Source organism: Gobio gobio (assembly GCF_949357685.1).
Source record: "Gobio gobio genome assembly, chromosome: 23".
Lineage (NCBI taxonomy): Eukaryota > Metazoa > Chordata > Actinopteri > Cypriniformes > Gobionidae > Gobio > Gobio gobio.
In genome coordinates, this window is record NC_137119.1 from 30718299 (window position 1) to 30734179 (window position 15881).

The window sequence follows — 15881 nt, forward strand, 5'->3', positions numbered from 1 at the left end:
AATGACAAAAGCTGGAAATTTTACTTGGGTAATGTTAGTAATGTTAGTATTAGGTACTGTTGGGTAATGTGCAGTACATTCCAACTGTTGAAACTGTACGGTATGTCCTCATCATTCAGCTCTTTCAGTTTTCAACAAACTTAAGGAATAATTGACAGACCCCGTAGACAAATATGCTGTTGAATAAGTTACCTTTTGTTGAGGCAGTTACAAAAGCCTGCAATATAATGCAAAAAGCTCTGCTTAAAGGTTTACGAGAACACATTGCCCTCTTTCTTATGGCTTAATCATTCCAGTTTTAGAATTTGCAGCTTTTATATAAGAAAAAGCGGACCCATTTTAGGTGGACTTAACTACTGTACTAACATTTAACTTAATTATTTGATACAATGCATTTATTGTGTACATGTTTGTACATTTTACTCACATTTTAAAAACTGGGTAAAACATTTTTTACCCATACCCAGTGTTTTGCAATACAATATGAACATAAGTACATTGTACTTATTTTTTGATAAGTACATAGTAGTTAAGGCCACCTAATATAAAGTGGGACCGAAAGGCTATTATTAAACAGACATCTTAAACAAATCTTGGATGTAATAAAACACACTAGCATATATCTATGTATTTCATAAAAGGCTTGTTAAGACTCCATAATGTGAAATGCTACTGTTCACTCTGCACACATGCAAGTAAAGCAAGAGCCAAGGGTGAGATTTATGTTCTTCTTTATTAAAGAAATAGATATGTAACAGCCTGCCATTGTAATATACAATATTAAAAGCAATCACAAGATGCAAGTTAAAAGCTTGATTCCACAAGTTTTTAGCAATGGAAAAGAGATATGCGTTCACCCAGACTGATCCCAAAAGTTCTTTGCTAACTTTGTTATATACAGCTAAAACAGTGTCTAATAATTCTTTCACAGTTAGAAATAATAGAATGTGAGGCATTAAGCATATGCAGCCATTTGCTGTTCTTATTTTACCAGCTGCTGCAAAGGGGCAGAAGCGTATTGGCAACGTGTCTGAACTACATTTGCACACCCTTATTTTTGATATGGAAAACGGTTTCTTTATCTGACTGTTTGTGGTTGTATTGCCTTGGCTGTCGTTATGGGTCTTGTGGCATAACATTTCTGTGCTGACCTCAAAAGAATTATAAAAATGCAGATTTAAATCATTATAATTACATTCATCATTACATTTAAACTTGTGCACTGGCATTGTTACTCTGTACTTCTGAATTGAGAAGTTTAGTTCCTGACTTGTCATTTTTACTTGTCTCTTCTTTCTGGGTCCAGACATGGACCAATAGTAACAAGACCACGATCCCAAACAAACATGGAGAGACCAAAACAGTCCATCTGTTGTTAGCATTTTCCAGACTGGTTTTAGTTTGTTGGTGTTTTTCATACATGGCAGCTATGACAGAAAGAGGTAAAAAAGTGTACATTCTGAAGACTCAGAGGAAGCAAAGTGATAAGTCATAAAAATAATTATTGTTTTTAATGTTACCTTGTTTCTCCCAAGTAGAAAATTCAGGGCTTCTAGTTGATTGTTCTGTGGGACCAAATATTTTGTTCAGAGAGGCTCATTCAATTCATGAATCTTACTAAAAGCATTAAGCATGAGAAACTAATGTTTAATCAAAACATTAAAATATTAATCCCTGGGTGAACAAGACTCAACAAGAGAAAATACTTTTTTTTTCAACAAACCTGTGAAAGTTTTTGGTTTAGTGCATTGTTCTGAGTCTGAAAAAAAAGATGAAAACTTATTTATTACGCCTTTAATTAATGACATTATACTCAAGGTTTTTTTTAAATAAAAAATAACATTCATTTGTAAATTGAGTTATTTACCTTTGACAAACAGCCTAACCTCACAGCTTGGTTTCCCATTGATGCAGAGAATGTATATTCCTTGATCTGACTTATCACATCCATCAATGGAAAGAGATAAATTATCATTCAACGTTATTTTCCTGTTCATGTAAGCGTCACCTCTCTCGCTCTCTCCATTATAATTCCAGATCACCCTTTCACCAGATCCTTTTTTCCAAAGTGCATTAATCTCCACTAAAAACTCAGTATGATTACTTGTGTCCAGACAGGACAGTGTTGTGAGCTCACCCTCGCATTGAATTGTGAAACCTTAATACAAAACAGAATTTGCGTTATTTTCTAGGTACAATTATATCATCTGATAAATATATTAAATTGTAATTCTGTAAGAAATTAAACCTGCATTATTTGTGTATAAAGTGCTTACGTCTTTTTGCTGTACTGATGGGAATCAGCAGGAGGACACATGAGATGCATTTTAACCTGCAGTTAAAAGGTATATTTAAATATTGGTTTGCGAAATTGCGATGCAGATTTAAAAATATAGCCATTACAAATACAGACTGCTGTTGCAATATGTATAAGGGTAGCACTAGCATCTGAATAACTGTTGTGGAAACAGTCCACTGTGTTGAAAAAATAATGCTGCGATAAGAAGAAAAAAAAAAAAACCTTTGCACAAACATAAATCTGAGAGGGGAGAGCAGGGCACAACCTAATGCGGGGTTAGTTGCAACACAAATGGTTTAAAACTTTCCACACATGCCAGGATGATGAACCTCAGTGTATTTACTGGTTGCCATATCAACATTATTTAGAGAAAAATTGCGTCAAAATTAAAAAAGTCTTTGGCAGATATCACTCAACATTTATTAAACCATAGCAAAAGTAAATTTCTTAAAGGGTTACTTCAGTGATTTAGCATTAAGCTTTGTATCAGTAGAAACCCAGTAGTATATTCAAATTATGGTACTTTCCCCCCTCATGTCCCCCTGAGACGAGAGAATTATGCATTTTATTTCTGGAAAAAATCATCCGATGACGCAAATATCGTCATTTTGCATCATCTGAGGATTTTTGGCCAGAGGCTAGAGACTACAGGAGCTAGACAGGGGAGGGATCTCACTCACAGAATGTAAATGCGCACGGCCGCTGCCGCTCGGCTCGGGCATTCATAACGGAGCGGTATAGGAGCAAAATGAGTGTTTCAACTTTTCAATTAATTCCTATGAAATTTTAGCTTCCATGATCTGATAATGTGCCAGACTGGACACGCGTCGTGAATGACAGCCGCGATTACCTCAGCTCTGCTCAGCTCTTCTCATGATGAATGAAATCTGACTCCTGTGACGTAACTTTTGTTCGGCTCACTCACACTTCATTGAAAAGACACACTCAGTTTTTAATTGTAATGTCTGTTCTCTAACTGAACGAAATTATTTTATTACTATGAATATCAAAACGACGTTGGGGTGGTGCCGTGGTGGGCAAGTGATAACCAATAGCCGTGGCTTTGGGAGTGGCCTCGTAGGGCAGCGAGACAAGTGCCTTCTGGGAGTTGTTGTCTTTTTATCCACATGAGACAAAAATACATTTTCTGTCTTTTCTCAGTCAAGAATACACAATCATCTCCCCAGCGCTGAAGTACCCCTTTAAGTTAATTTTTCATCTCTGTTTTTTGTGTTTATTTAAAATAAGACAAATCTGATATTATTGTAATCTTATATCTGTTATTTAACAATTGATATAGTTCTTTAATGCTGATCTAACCAGCATATTAAATCCCAGTTGTGCATGTGGGGCATGTTGTTGTTGGGTAACTCTAAAAAAGTAATTAATTACTAGTTACTAATTACATCTTCAATAGTGTAATGAGATTACTGTACAAATTACACTGTCCAAAAAGTATTTAATTACTTATTACTAATTACTTTCCAAATCCTATATCAACCTTGACTAGTTAAGCGACTCAAGGATAGACATGAAATGGCTCTTTTAATTTGTTCAAATACATAATACAAAACTACATATATTATTCTTATTAACTGACCAAAGTATTACAAATGTGAGAAGGATACATAAAAACATTTAAAAGTTAGACTTTAAATGTTGATGTTCATTCCACTATTGTATATATAATTGTTCTATACATATAATTCTTCAGTCAATGCAGAGTATTTAGTTCAATTACTTGTGAAGTAACTGTAATTAAACTACACAAAAAATAAGAGTAATACCATACTTTACTTTTTCAAGGGAAAAGTAATTAAATTACAGTAACTAATTACTTAGTAACACCCAACAAGGTTGTAACACTGCGTTACAATGAGCCCCTATTAGAACTACGCTATTCTATTCTTATATGAATTCTATTGAGAAACCACGAGAAAAAGGTGAATAAATACTGAGAGTCAATGTTCAGAAATGCTTAATTATTATTTTTACTATGATGTATAGCCTATAACTGTGTTTTGAGGTGTTTGTTGTCAAAAGAACATTTTTATATTTTCAATGATTAAAAAATGCCATTATTTTATTTGAAAAAGTTAATAATTGTATTTTATTTACAAAATATTTTAAAATATTTTTTTTAATTAAATCAGGTAACATTATAACTGTCATATGCTCATGTTACAACGTGCCCCTCTCGTGTTATAATGCACCCCACCTATGGGGCATGTTGTCACATTTCACTTCCATTCTTTCGGGGTAAATCAAGAGAAAAGTATACACTGTATTAATGAAACAACTAACTGAGTCAAAAAGCATTATTTTTTGTCCCCTGTTCTGCCTACATTCCAAAAACTGTAAGGAAACTGTACATGTTCTATAAATTATTTAGGCAAATCAGCCTATTGCAATTTCATCTTAAATTAACCCTTTAACCAAAGATGCATTCAATCGTATAGAAAGCTTGCTCCTGCGTGAACATCACAAAATTATGCTATAGCCTACTTTCTTCTCTTCGAACCACAGTGAATTTTACACAAGTAGCCTGCACACTTGCTCAATGTAAAGTTTTATTAAAGGCGAAACGCCCATATAACTAGCCATGTAGCTATAAAACTACAGTCATTGTATTCAATTCGGCATTTGTTATTCAATGTTCAACTCAATATTCAATTCAGAATGTGCGCAATTTCATATTCTCTGTGCTGTTCATTTTACAGCAAGACGCTTCGTTGTATAGCTATAGTAGCCTATACTCACAGCATATCGAGCTGTTCACTCCAGTTGACTGTCGTTGAGTCTCCACCCTGTTTCTGTTCTCCGCACTGCCACACTCTCCCTCACACTGTGAAATCTACCAGGACATGCTGAAAGCTAAACACACGGATACCAACAGCTATTGGTTGCGATTGCAGTGTTGGGTGTTACTAAGTGTTAAACCTTTCCTGCTTCTATCTCCTAATCGTGGTCGGGAGATACAGGGGAGATTCGTTTTCTCCAGGGCCGGAAGTTCTCCTCCCGGGGTTAACTCCCTAACCTTCACGCTGTTAGTGTGACGGTGGCATATGAAAACAAAGAGCCCGTCTTGCCGAGGCGTTGGAATGCTTTTATTTCTCTGGTTGCACAGGAATACACTGCATAAAGTCCCACTATCTGTACCGTCACTGTATTACCCGCACACACATTCATCCGCTGCTCTGCGGGGACTCACACCGGGGGGCGCGCACGCTCTGACATGCGCACGCGCTCACCGTTCACACACGCACTGAGCTGTCCCAAGGGTGCGTTCCATTCGACCGTGAGTGGACTGCGAAGTGGACTTCAGAGGGTATTCCGCCATCTTAAGTGAGATTCCAATCCAAAGGGAGCGAACATGTTCAGTCCGAAGGGTACTGCGAACGGCGTAGGGAAGAAGGGAACATCGATACATCACTTCACAGAAAGTAGAGAGTGAAAATCACCCAAATGTCTTTGCGCGTCGCGTGCATCACCTGTCTGAACTAATGATGGTGCAGAGCCATTGGTTGGAAGAGTTTTTAAACAGCTCTGCGATTAAGGAGTTTACATATGCATTTGAATATTCATAGTTATTATAAAAACTAGAGTATTTATGAATGGTTATGGCTATAGGCTAACTGTTACATTTGTATATTATATTTTATGAATATGTAAACAAATTAAAAGTGTTGAGAAGCACCTGAGGGCTGTCATGTTTTTTATTTGACTTTATTTACCTCAGGAATGTTTACTGTGCAGCTGCACTTGGGAAAGAAAGCGCACGAGATGAGACCGCTAAAGACCATTAAGAATAGCCTACATAGTTAACAAAATCAAAGTATTTTCATATTGAATGACAGGTGCAGCTTCAAATCTGTTCATAGTCAATACAGGTTATAAGTAAACTAATGGACAATGTTTTGATTATATGTTTTAGATAGCCTATACTGTGTGTTTTGTAACTGTATATGCTTATTATATGGTTTTCAATTTGAAAGTAAAGTAAATTACAATATTAATTTATGTTATATAATCTGCACCCGTCGTTGCCTTTCTTTGATGACGTTGCAGGGAGTTCCAAATGAGCGATTATTGTCAGCGAAGTCCACTTCAGATGATATACCGTGCTCAGGGAGTAGGGAGCAGTGAACAGTGCGTAGGGACCCTGTCGAATGGAATGCACCCTAAAACACACTGGAGACACATCCCACAACACTACCCCCACCATGGACTGGCAATTAACACTAATTCCATTCCATCTAACATACTTATAGAACACATTCTCGATATCTGTAGGCCTAAACTGTGAAGAGACAGCTGTGTTCCAAATAATATGTAAATCCAAATAGGTAGGTTATACTAATTTAACAAGTGCCTAAACCGTGTTAAATGTTCTACAGCTCATTCAACAGTGAACAAAGGAATGACATAAAATAAAATGAATAATAATAGAAACCCAATAGTCTCTAATAAACATAAGAGTACATTCCCTTTCAGATCTTATTCTTCGATGACCAGAGGTAATACTGTCTGCCTAATCCGGTAATGATCAGAACATACATTGGGTGCAATGAAGTGCAAGCCTATAAAAGCATTGAAAAACTCTTCAGCTTTTTTTTTTTTTTAAACATAACAAAAAAAACTAGCAAAAGAAAATACTTTTTGTAGAAACGTATAGAACAACCTAGACTAGAGTCCAAAAACGTAAACTGTAAAGTCTCTAGTGCAAATATGAACGGTCATAGTTGACTCACTCCGTGACCCAGTCCCCGTAACGGACCGGTCCTCGGCGCTGACGCTGGGGCCGAGGTTGGCGCGGAGACTGGTGGTGTGGTTCTCCCACCGCACCCCCACCATGGTCAAGTATAACATGGGAAGGAGTGGATGGAAGAGAGTCGCTGGGGCTATCACTCGAGGCAGAAGAGTAGAGGCTGTGTAGGCCGAGATCCTCCCGGTCGGCTGGGTGTTCGTCCACAGCTGGTGGCAGGATCTCAGAAGGCGTCCAGTTCTGCGATTGGTCCAAGACCCAGGTGTTATCCAGGGGCTCACGGCTGCGGTAGCATTTAAGTTGATCATGGTGGACAACTTTGACCTTAGCTCTGGGGCCCTTTTGGATCCGGTAGACTAGATCATCTAACTGTCCCATAACAAAGTAAGGTCCTTCGTAGGAGGGAAGGAACTTTTTGACTTTGTTTTTGACATGACGTGTTCCTTTGATGAGGTACCACACCGTGTCGCCAACCTTGTACTGTGTGTGGCAAGCGTTTTTGTCATATTGTCTTTTTGCACGCTTGACTGACTCACCGAGGGCTTCTCGGAAAGTGCATGGTCAGAGTCCGGGGGCAAACCAGCCACAAGGTCCACTGGCTCACTTATTTCACGGCCGAACATCATGAAGTTAGGGGTGAAACCGGTAGCGCTGTGCTTGGTCGCTCTGTAGGCCATAACTGCATAGGGGATCATCAGGTCCCAATCCCAGTGACAGTGTTCTGCAGTAGAAGCCAGGATCTTTTGGAGCGTGGCGTTGAAACGTTCAACTTGGCCGTCGGACTGGGTCTGAATGGTGTTGTGTGGGTTTTGTCAATGCCAAACAAACGGCACATTTCTTTGAATACCCCCGATTCAAAATTGCGTCCTTGATCACTGTGCAAAGAATGAGGCATTCCAAAGCGACACACCCATTCAGTTGCAACAACGTTTGCCACTGTCTCAGCCCTTTCATCCGGGATTGCAAATGCTTCAGTCCATTTTGTGAAATACTCCTGTACTACGAGTATATAACGGTTTTTACGTGCTGTCTCATTTAGCGGGCCCATGATGTCCAGTGCAATGCGCTCCATGGGGGCCCCAACTCTGACAGTTCCCATGGGCGCTTGTGGAGTCTTGTGGGGTCTGGCTCTGCATGCACAGTTGGTACAGGTCTGGCACCAGAGGGCCACATCTTCCCTCATGTGGTACCAGTAGTATCTGGTTCGAAGTCTGGCCACAGTCCTTTCAACACCAAAATGTCCACCTACCGGCCCTTCATGCATTTGGCGCATCACATCGGATTGCATTTTGCGTGGAAGAACAATTTGAGGATAGAACTGTGTGTCGTCTAAACAGTAAAAGCGGCGGACCAGTACTCCATCTCTGAAATACAGTCTTCTCCATTGACTCCAGTACGTTTTGGTGGCTGGGCTACATGGAGAGACTGCGACCCACGGGGGCCGCTCACTGCTGACCTCCAACCAAGCTCTGATTGGTGCAATGTCTGTATCAGCAGCTTGAGCCTGGCGCAACTCCTCCATAGTCCATCCAAGAAACACTCCGGTCTCGTTCGTGTTTGTCACATAGATACTCTCTGCTTGTTTTAAAATGTCTGTGTTAGTAACATCGACAGCGCTTACCCCCACCAGACTCAGCAATGGGGAGCCGGTGTCAGAGTCTAAATCACACTGAATTGCTTGGTGACTTGTGGTTCTTGGCTGTGAGTAAGGGTCCTGCAGATTACAAGGACAAGACAGACGACAGGGCCTGCGGGAGAGACTGTCAGCATTTATGTGCAAACAACCTGGGTGATGGATGATTTCGAACTCATACTCCGCTAGCTTCTCAAGCCACCAGGCTAGCTGACCTTCTGGCTCTTTCATTCGCGTGAGCCAGCGCAGGCTGCTGTGATCGGTTCGTACCTTGAAAGACCTCCCAAGTAGGTACTGCCGAAAATGAGATGTGAAATCGACGATGGCTAGCAGCTCCCGTCTCGTAGTGCAATAGTTCTGTTCAGCTTTGCCTAATTTGCGACTGCCGTATGCCAACACACGTTCTGTACCACCCTGCATTTGCGACAGGACAGCGCCGATACCTGTGTCGCTGTTATCAGTGTCCAGAATCATTTCACCATGGTCCAGTGGATAGCCCAAAACAGGGGCTGTGGTGAGGCGGTGCTTGAGCGTGTCGAAAGCGGCTTGATGCTCAACGTGCCAATGGAAGTGTGCATTCTTCTTCGTCAGGTTATGTAACGGTTCGGCAATGGCGGCAAAGTCTTTCACGAACCTGCGGTAATAGGAGGCGAGGCCAATGAAACGTCTGACATCTTGGACTGATGTGGGAGTGGGCCAAGCTTGGACTTTGTTGACTTTATTGGGGTCAGTGGCCACACCGTGCTCAGACACAATATGACCTAGGTAGGCAACTTGACGACGGAACAGGCAGCATTTGGCTGGTTTCAGTTTGAGATTTGCCTGTTTAAGTCTCTGGAACAATTGGCTTAGTCGCTGCAGCATCTCGGGCACATCCTTACCCAGCACGATGATATCGTCCAGATAAACGAGGCAGGTCTCCCACTGCATGCCGGCAAGGACACGGTCCATAAGGCGTTGGAACGTCGCCGGCGCGTTACATAAACCGAACGGCATAACATTCCATTCAAACAACCCATTACGGGTGCAAAAGGCGGCTGCGCGGCGGGCTCTTGGTGTAAGCTCCACTTGCCAATAACCTGAAGTAAGATCCTGAGTGCTGAACCATTTGGCGGTGGCGAGTGTGTCCAGTGTGTCTTGGATGCGGGGTAGCGGGTACGCGTCTGTGATGGTGTGGTCATTCAGTGCTCTGTAGTCTATACAAAGGCGATAAGTCCCATCTTTTTTACGCACCATAACAATCGGTGAGGCCCAACTGCTGTGGCTGTGTGTAGCGATGCCGTTCTGGAGACTTTCACTGATCTGCCGTTCTGCGCTCCGCTGCTTTTCCCCAGCCATACGACAAGGAGGCTGCTTCACTGGAGGTCCCGGCCGGGTCATGATGTCATGCTGTACGAGACTGGTCCGGCCCAGATCACCAGGTCCCCTGGAAAAGACGCTTTCAAAGGAACACAACAAATTAGATAGTTCAAGTTTTTCATGATCATTAAAGTCAGTGGAACTCTGATCATAGAGCTCCTGGAGGTGCTCTGGAACTGCAGGGGGGCTGGCTGAAAAGTCTGCCGCCGTGGGGACACCGGAAGAAGGCAGAGCTTCAGCTGGCTGAAGGAGGCCTGCTATGGCTCCTTCTTTAATAGTCACAGCCTTATTGCCAGGGTTAAAGAGGCGTAATGGAATGATGTTAGTGGGCTGTGCATTGACTAGGGCTCTGGCGATGAGTATTTTGTGCTTTTCAACAAATCCTTTTGTGGGGCTAAGCATCATGTCTCCCTGAGCTTCTCTGCAAAAGTGCACATTGCCCTTGACTAAGTACTCTTGTCCCGCTTCAACCACAATAGTCCAGGCCACTCTTACAGCGTGTGATTTTGGAACAGTCTCTGGGTGAAAGTAGGGCACTTCCTCTCCAAACAGAATTATGCGGTGCTTACCAAAATCAAGGCGGGCCTCAGCTTGGGTGAGGAAAGGATGGCCAAGCAGCACCTCATTGCCCTCTATGTCCGCTACAAGGAAGTCCACTTCAACTTGACGGTTATTGATACTGACCGGTATCTTGACCTCACCAAGCACTGGCACGTCCCCTGGTCCCACCCCGAGCAGAGTCTCTACGATGGATGATTGAAGCGGCGGTCTCATGTCTTGGTGGATGGCGTTATATTGGTGAAGGGGCAGCACGCTCCTCCGTGCTCCACTGTCCAGGACTGCACATACCTCCAGCTCAGATATGCGCAAGTGAATGTTCATTTCCCGACTCTGGCCTTTAAGGTGGAACACAGTGGTCAGCGGGCTTTCCTTGGCGGCGCTTGAACGGAAAGTCTTTGTATTTCTTTGAGGAGACGAGCACTGGCTCTGTTTGTGACCCCAACCATTACAGTTATAGCAGCGAATGTCACCTTTTTTAAAGTTCTTGTGCTGCTTTAGTGTTTTTGCTGTGTGTGGGACAAAGTGACTGGGTGACGGGCTAACTGCAGACGTAGTGGTGATCACAGTCTCATCGTTATCTCTTTCTCTGACAACAGCGGCCCGGGGCCTGCGTTCAGTTAAGTTGCGTGCTCCTGGCTGCATGATGCTGGTGACATAGGAAGCAGCTCTCCTGGTGGTGTCATGGCGGTGGGCGATCTCATAAGCTTTGGCTAGTGTGGCTGGACGGTTTTCTAGCAGCCTTTGAACTAGCTCTGCATCACCAAGGCCATTCGTGAAAACTTCAACAGCTATAGCGTCTTGTTCAGCCTCTGACCAATCACCATAAGCTATAGTTACTTTTCCATAAATGTCATCCCTGAACACATGAAGCGCCTCACCAGCTTTACGCACTCTTTGCCTCAGTTCAACTGCTACAGCTGCTGCATGATCTGAAGAAGGGCCATAAGCAGTTTCGAGTTCCTCCAACAGGCGGCGGTAGTCCCATTTAGATGAACGAGGGTTTCTGTGAACGATAGCGCCTGCAGCTCCGGTGAGGCAGAATTTCAGCTGAATGGCCATTGTTTTGACTGACCAGTGATTTGCCTCTGCGCAGCTCTCAAACCTGTGCAGAAACTCTCTCCACGGGTGCTGCCGTCGTACTGGCCGGGACGTAGAGTGGGCACTCTCTCATTGGGGTTATAGTCCTCATCACTGTCCGACAGAGGAGGTGGACGGGGCGCAAAGTGGCTCCTACGTGTTAGAGATGAGGGACAGGGCTGGCGCAATGGGACATGTCCATGTTTTACAGTCATGTCTGGATTAGCAAAAGAATAGGGCATGGGAAGCGTACAGGCTTCGGATTTGAATATAGCTGGTGTGCTATGTACAAAACTTCCCATGTGAGCATTGGCAAAGGGATTTGTGACTTCATAGTGCCCCTTAACGGGCATGTCGGAAGCAGAATATGTGAAAATGTGAGTGTCTGGCCTTCCCGCGGAACCGTGGCTCTGACTGTTGCCTCTGCTAAAGGGATTTGTGGGCAGGAAACAGGTGGGGCTATCGAACGGCGCAAGCTGATCTTCTCCATTAGCAACTGTGTTAGTGCAACCTTCATCACACAGGAATGGGTTATAATGTTTGCGTTCTCTCTCGGCCTTACGTTCATAAGCTTTCACAGTACCTTGACTGTTGCTCTCCACATTGGTGAGGGACATGAACGGGTTTGAGTAGTTAGTTTCCCGTCCGTAATCATCAGAGGGATAGCGAGCGGCCGCCATTTTGTGTTAGCTTAGCACCGCCGCTATTACAGCTGTATTACAGTCAATCAGCTTACTATATTGTCCCTTATTTTCGATGCTCACCAGTTTTTTAACAACGTGAACTGTCCCTTCGTGGTCGCCAGTGTTAAACCTTTCCTGCTTCTATCTCCTAACCGTGGTCGGGAGATACAGGGGAGATTCGTTTTCTCCAGGGCCGGAAGTTCTTCTCCCGGGGTTAACTCCCTAACCTTCATGCTGTTAGTGTGACGGTGGCATATGAAAACAAAGAGCCCGTCTTGCCGTGGCGTTGGAATGCTTTTATTTCTCTGGTTGCACAGGAATACAATGCATAAAGTCCCACTATCTGTACCGTCACTGTATTACCCGCACACACATTCATCCGCTGCTCTGCGGGGACTCACACTGGGGGGCGCGCACGCTCTGACATGCGCACGCGCTCACCGTAATTCACACACACGCACTTAGCTGTCCCAAACTAAAACACCCTGGAGACACATCCCACAACATAAGTAATTACTGTAAATTAATTACTTTTCCCATGAAAAAGTAAAGTAAGTTACAGTTACTTCTGATGTAATTGAATTAAATACTGTGTATAGACAATAGTGCAATTGACATAATTTATAACTTTAAAACTTGTTAACCCGCATCGGATCGTGGGCGGGGTGGTTGACGTGAGTGGGCGTGTGTGTACTTTTATTTACTTTTGTTTTATACAAAATATTCAATCAACTATCACAAACTATGCATCATTTGAAAGCTAAAACACTCAAGATTCATGTTCTGAACTTGTTTTTGCAATAAATACACCGGAGAGGAAAGGGTTAAATGAAACGCTAAAGGACCGGCCATGTAAACATTAGCATAATATTAGGCTTGTTTGAGATAAGCAAAATCTGCGCAGAACCGATCACCGGTGATCAGCGCAAGATGCATGCCGGTTAGAAATGTGTCCGAGGGCGGTCCGCCTTGCTCTGATGTCATGCTGACGTATGTCAAAAAACTCTCGCGAGCGAAAGGCGGATGTGTCGGATTCTGCAGACGAGCGCAGTTGCTCTCCACCGACTGCGTGGAGCAAAAGCATGATGGGAAACGACTTGCTGACGACACAGCTTAATGCTTATTGGTTTAAACAACCGTGATGCATGGTTCTTTTTTTTAAATGTTTGATTTTAAAACTCTGAGATCAAGTTTTTATGTGTGAATATTCCCAAACTCTCTAACAAAGGCGATCTCTCTGTGGGTTATGTGATTGTTGTTATATTTATAATATATATATATATATATATATATATATATATATATATATATATATATATATATATATATATATATATATATATATATATATATATATATATATATATATATATATATATATGTATATATATATATATATATATATATATATATATATATATATATATATATATATATATATATATATATATATATATATATATATATATATATATATATATAAACATGTATGTAGGCCTAATTAAAGTCAAAATGATTGATAAACACGTCTTTCGAATGGAAATAAATAACAAAAACTTTGGGTGTCTTGTTCATAATATTTATTTTCATATAAAAGTAACAGAACTTAAATTACATCCAGTTTATCAGCAACAAAGCGCACGAGTGTGAATCCCGCGATATCCGCCTTTGATCTCGCAGGTGTCTGATCCACTACGAGAAGAGAAAACTGTCCCACGTGAAATGGACCAACCCTCGTCTCTCTCCTTCAATCAGAGTCTCTCCTTTGATGCATCATAGAGGAAGCGCCTTACAGGCTTGGTACGGCTTGGTACAGCTGTCAATCATTGCGCCCATGGTTTTCGTTGGATAAAGGCACTCGGTGCCCAGCCAATGCCTTTCCAACAAAGGTTTGATTGATGGACTTAGTAACCAATCAAAAGCCATTATCTTGCGCAGTTTGCGTAAGTAGGCTTTGGTGAATACTGTTTGTGCGCTGTCGGCGCGCTCTCAATGGCAGAAACTGCAGTGGAGCTGACACTTATTATCAGCTAAATGAGTTTTTTACACTTTGTAATCTCTGTAAATAGTTGCTTTAGTTTTTCAGTAACTGTTTATCCATTATAATTAGTAGTTTATTGCAGTTTATTGCAGATTTATTTGAATGAAAAACTACTCTTTACAATAGCAAAATGTTCTGAAATAAATGGCCTTTTTGAAAGGACGCCTAGACTTTTCTTGACATAAAAGCTCACAGAAGCTACATTATTGAGAGAATCATCCTCATCTTTGAATCATGACATGATTAGACATTCAGTTTTATATTTAAGTTATTTTCAGGCTCTTAACATTAAATTATAATATTTTTATATAAAAACAAAAAACGTGAGTCACTTACATGTATATTTACATGTATATTACTCTGTTCCCATATTACTTTGAGTTATTATGACTCTTGGGTAGCAACATTTCAAGTGTCTAGTTTAAAATAAGACCAGGTTTATGAATATAGACCATAGGGTTTAAGAGCTGCAGACATTTTCATTTGGGTATATCGTTTTCAAAGAATTCTCAAAAATGGGGTGCAGGTTAAGAGGTTTTAAAATGCATGCTTTTTATGTATCCTTCTCACATTTGTAATACTTTAGTCAGTTAATAAGAATAATTTATGTAGTTTTATATTATGTATTTGAATTGAATTTCATGTCCTTGAATCACTTAACTGATATAGGATTTGGAAAGTAATTAGTAATAAGTAATTATATACTTTTTGGACAGAGTAATTTGTACAGTAATCTAATTACACTATTGAAGATGTAATTAGTAACTAGAAAATAATTACTTTTTTAGAGTAACTTACCCAACACTGGTTGCGATCGGTTGGAACTGGGTAAATGATTGTCTATATGAACATCTGCGAGACTGTGAACAATATCAAAGTTAGTAGCTTACGATGATACACTGATTTACACAATATTCGCACAAAGCTTGACAGCAAAAGCAAAATATTTTCGGAGCAATGTGCATTTGAATTTTTTTTTTTCCGGGTGCTGTATACATTATAAGCAGAGGTGTAAAGTACTTGAGTAATTTTACTTGATTACTGTACTTAAGTATTATTTTTGGAGATTTTTACTTTACTTGAGTACAGTTAAAAATCAATACTTTACTTAATTTCATTTTTTAAGAAAAAAAGTACTTTTTACTCCTTACAATTTTATTTACAGTCAAAAAGTACTTATTTTTTGGAGATCAATTCATTCTATTTTCCCTTGCTATTACCAAACCAATTGAATTGCGCTGATGCCCAGTTTAATTTAAATGTTTAATTTAAATGTTATTTATTCTGCCAATGAGATTCGTTTTCACATTCCATGAAATTGGACAGACATGTTCATTGGTCCTTTTGGAAGTGACATCATGTCGCATTCAATCACCACAATGCACAGCACCATGACCTGGTAATTAGAGTTTTTCAGCCCTAAAAGAGGCTTTACACCAAGCGGCACCTTCCCCAGTTTCTCT

General features: G+C 41.1%; 1 protein-coding gene across 1 annotated transcript; it reads right to left on the bottom strand.

Moving 5' to 3' along the window:
- Positions 1-714: 714 nt before the first annotated feature.
- LOC307119350 (uncharacterized protein) lies at positions 715-5508 on the bottom strand. Its single transcript, XM_079805575.1, has 6 exons — positions 5060-5508; positions 2277-2332; positions 1868-2158; positions 1724-1759; positions 1521-1565; positions 715-1427 (listed from the first exon to the last, which is right to left on the bottom strand). The coding sequence occupies exons 1-6, from the start codon at positions 5062-5064 to the stop codon at positions 1210-1212; spliced, it is 651 nt and encodes a 216-aa protein (XP_079661701.1). The 5' UTR covers positions 5065-5508; the 3' UTR covers positions 715-1209.
- Positions 5509-15881: the final 10373 nt, after the last annotated feature.

What these genes read in the sequence shown, in the direction of transcription:
- LOC307119350 (XM_079805575.1), bottom strand. An exon ending in CATCAGTACAGCAAAAAGAC is followed by an intron (nt 2,159 to 2,276) that starts GTAAGCACTTTA and finishes TTTTGTATTAAG; the next exon opens with GTTTCACAATTCAATGCGAG. An exon ending in GGTTAGGCTGTTTGTCAAAG is followed by an intron (nt 1,760 to 1,867) that starts GTAAATAACTCA and finishes CTTTTTTTTCAG; the next exon opens with ACTCAGAACAATGCACTAAA.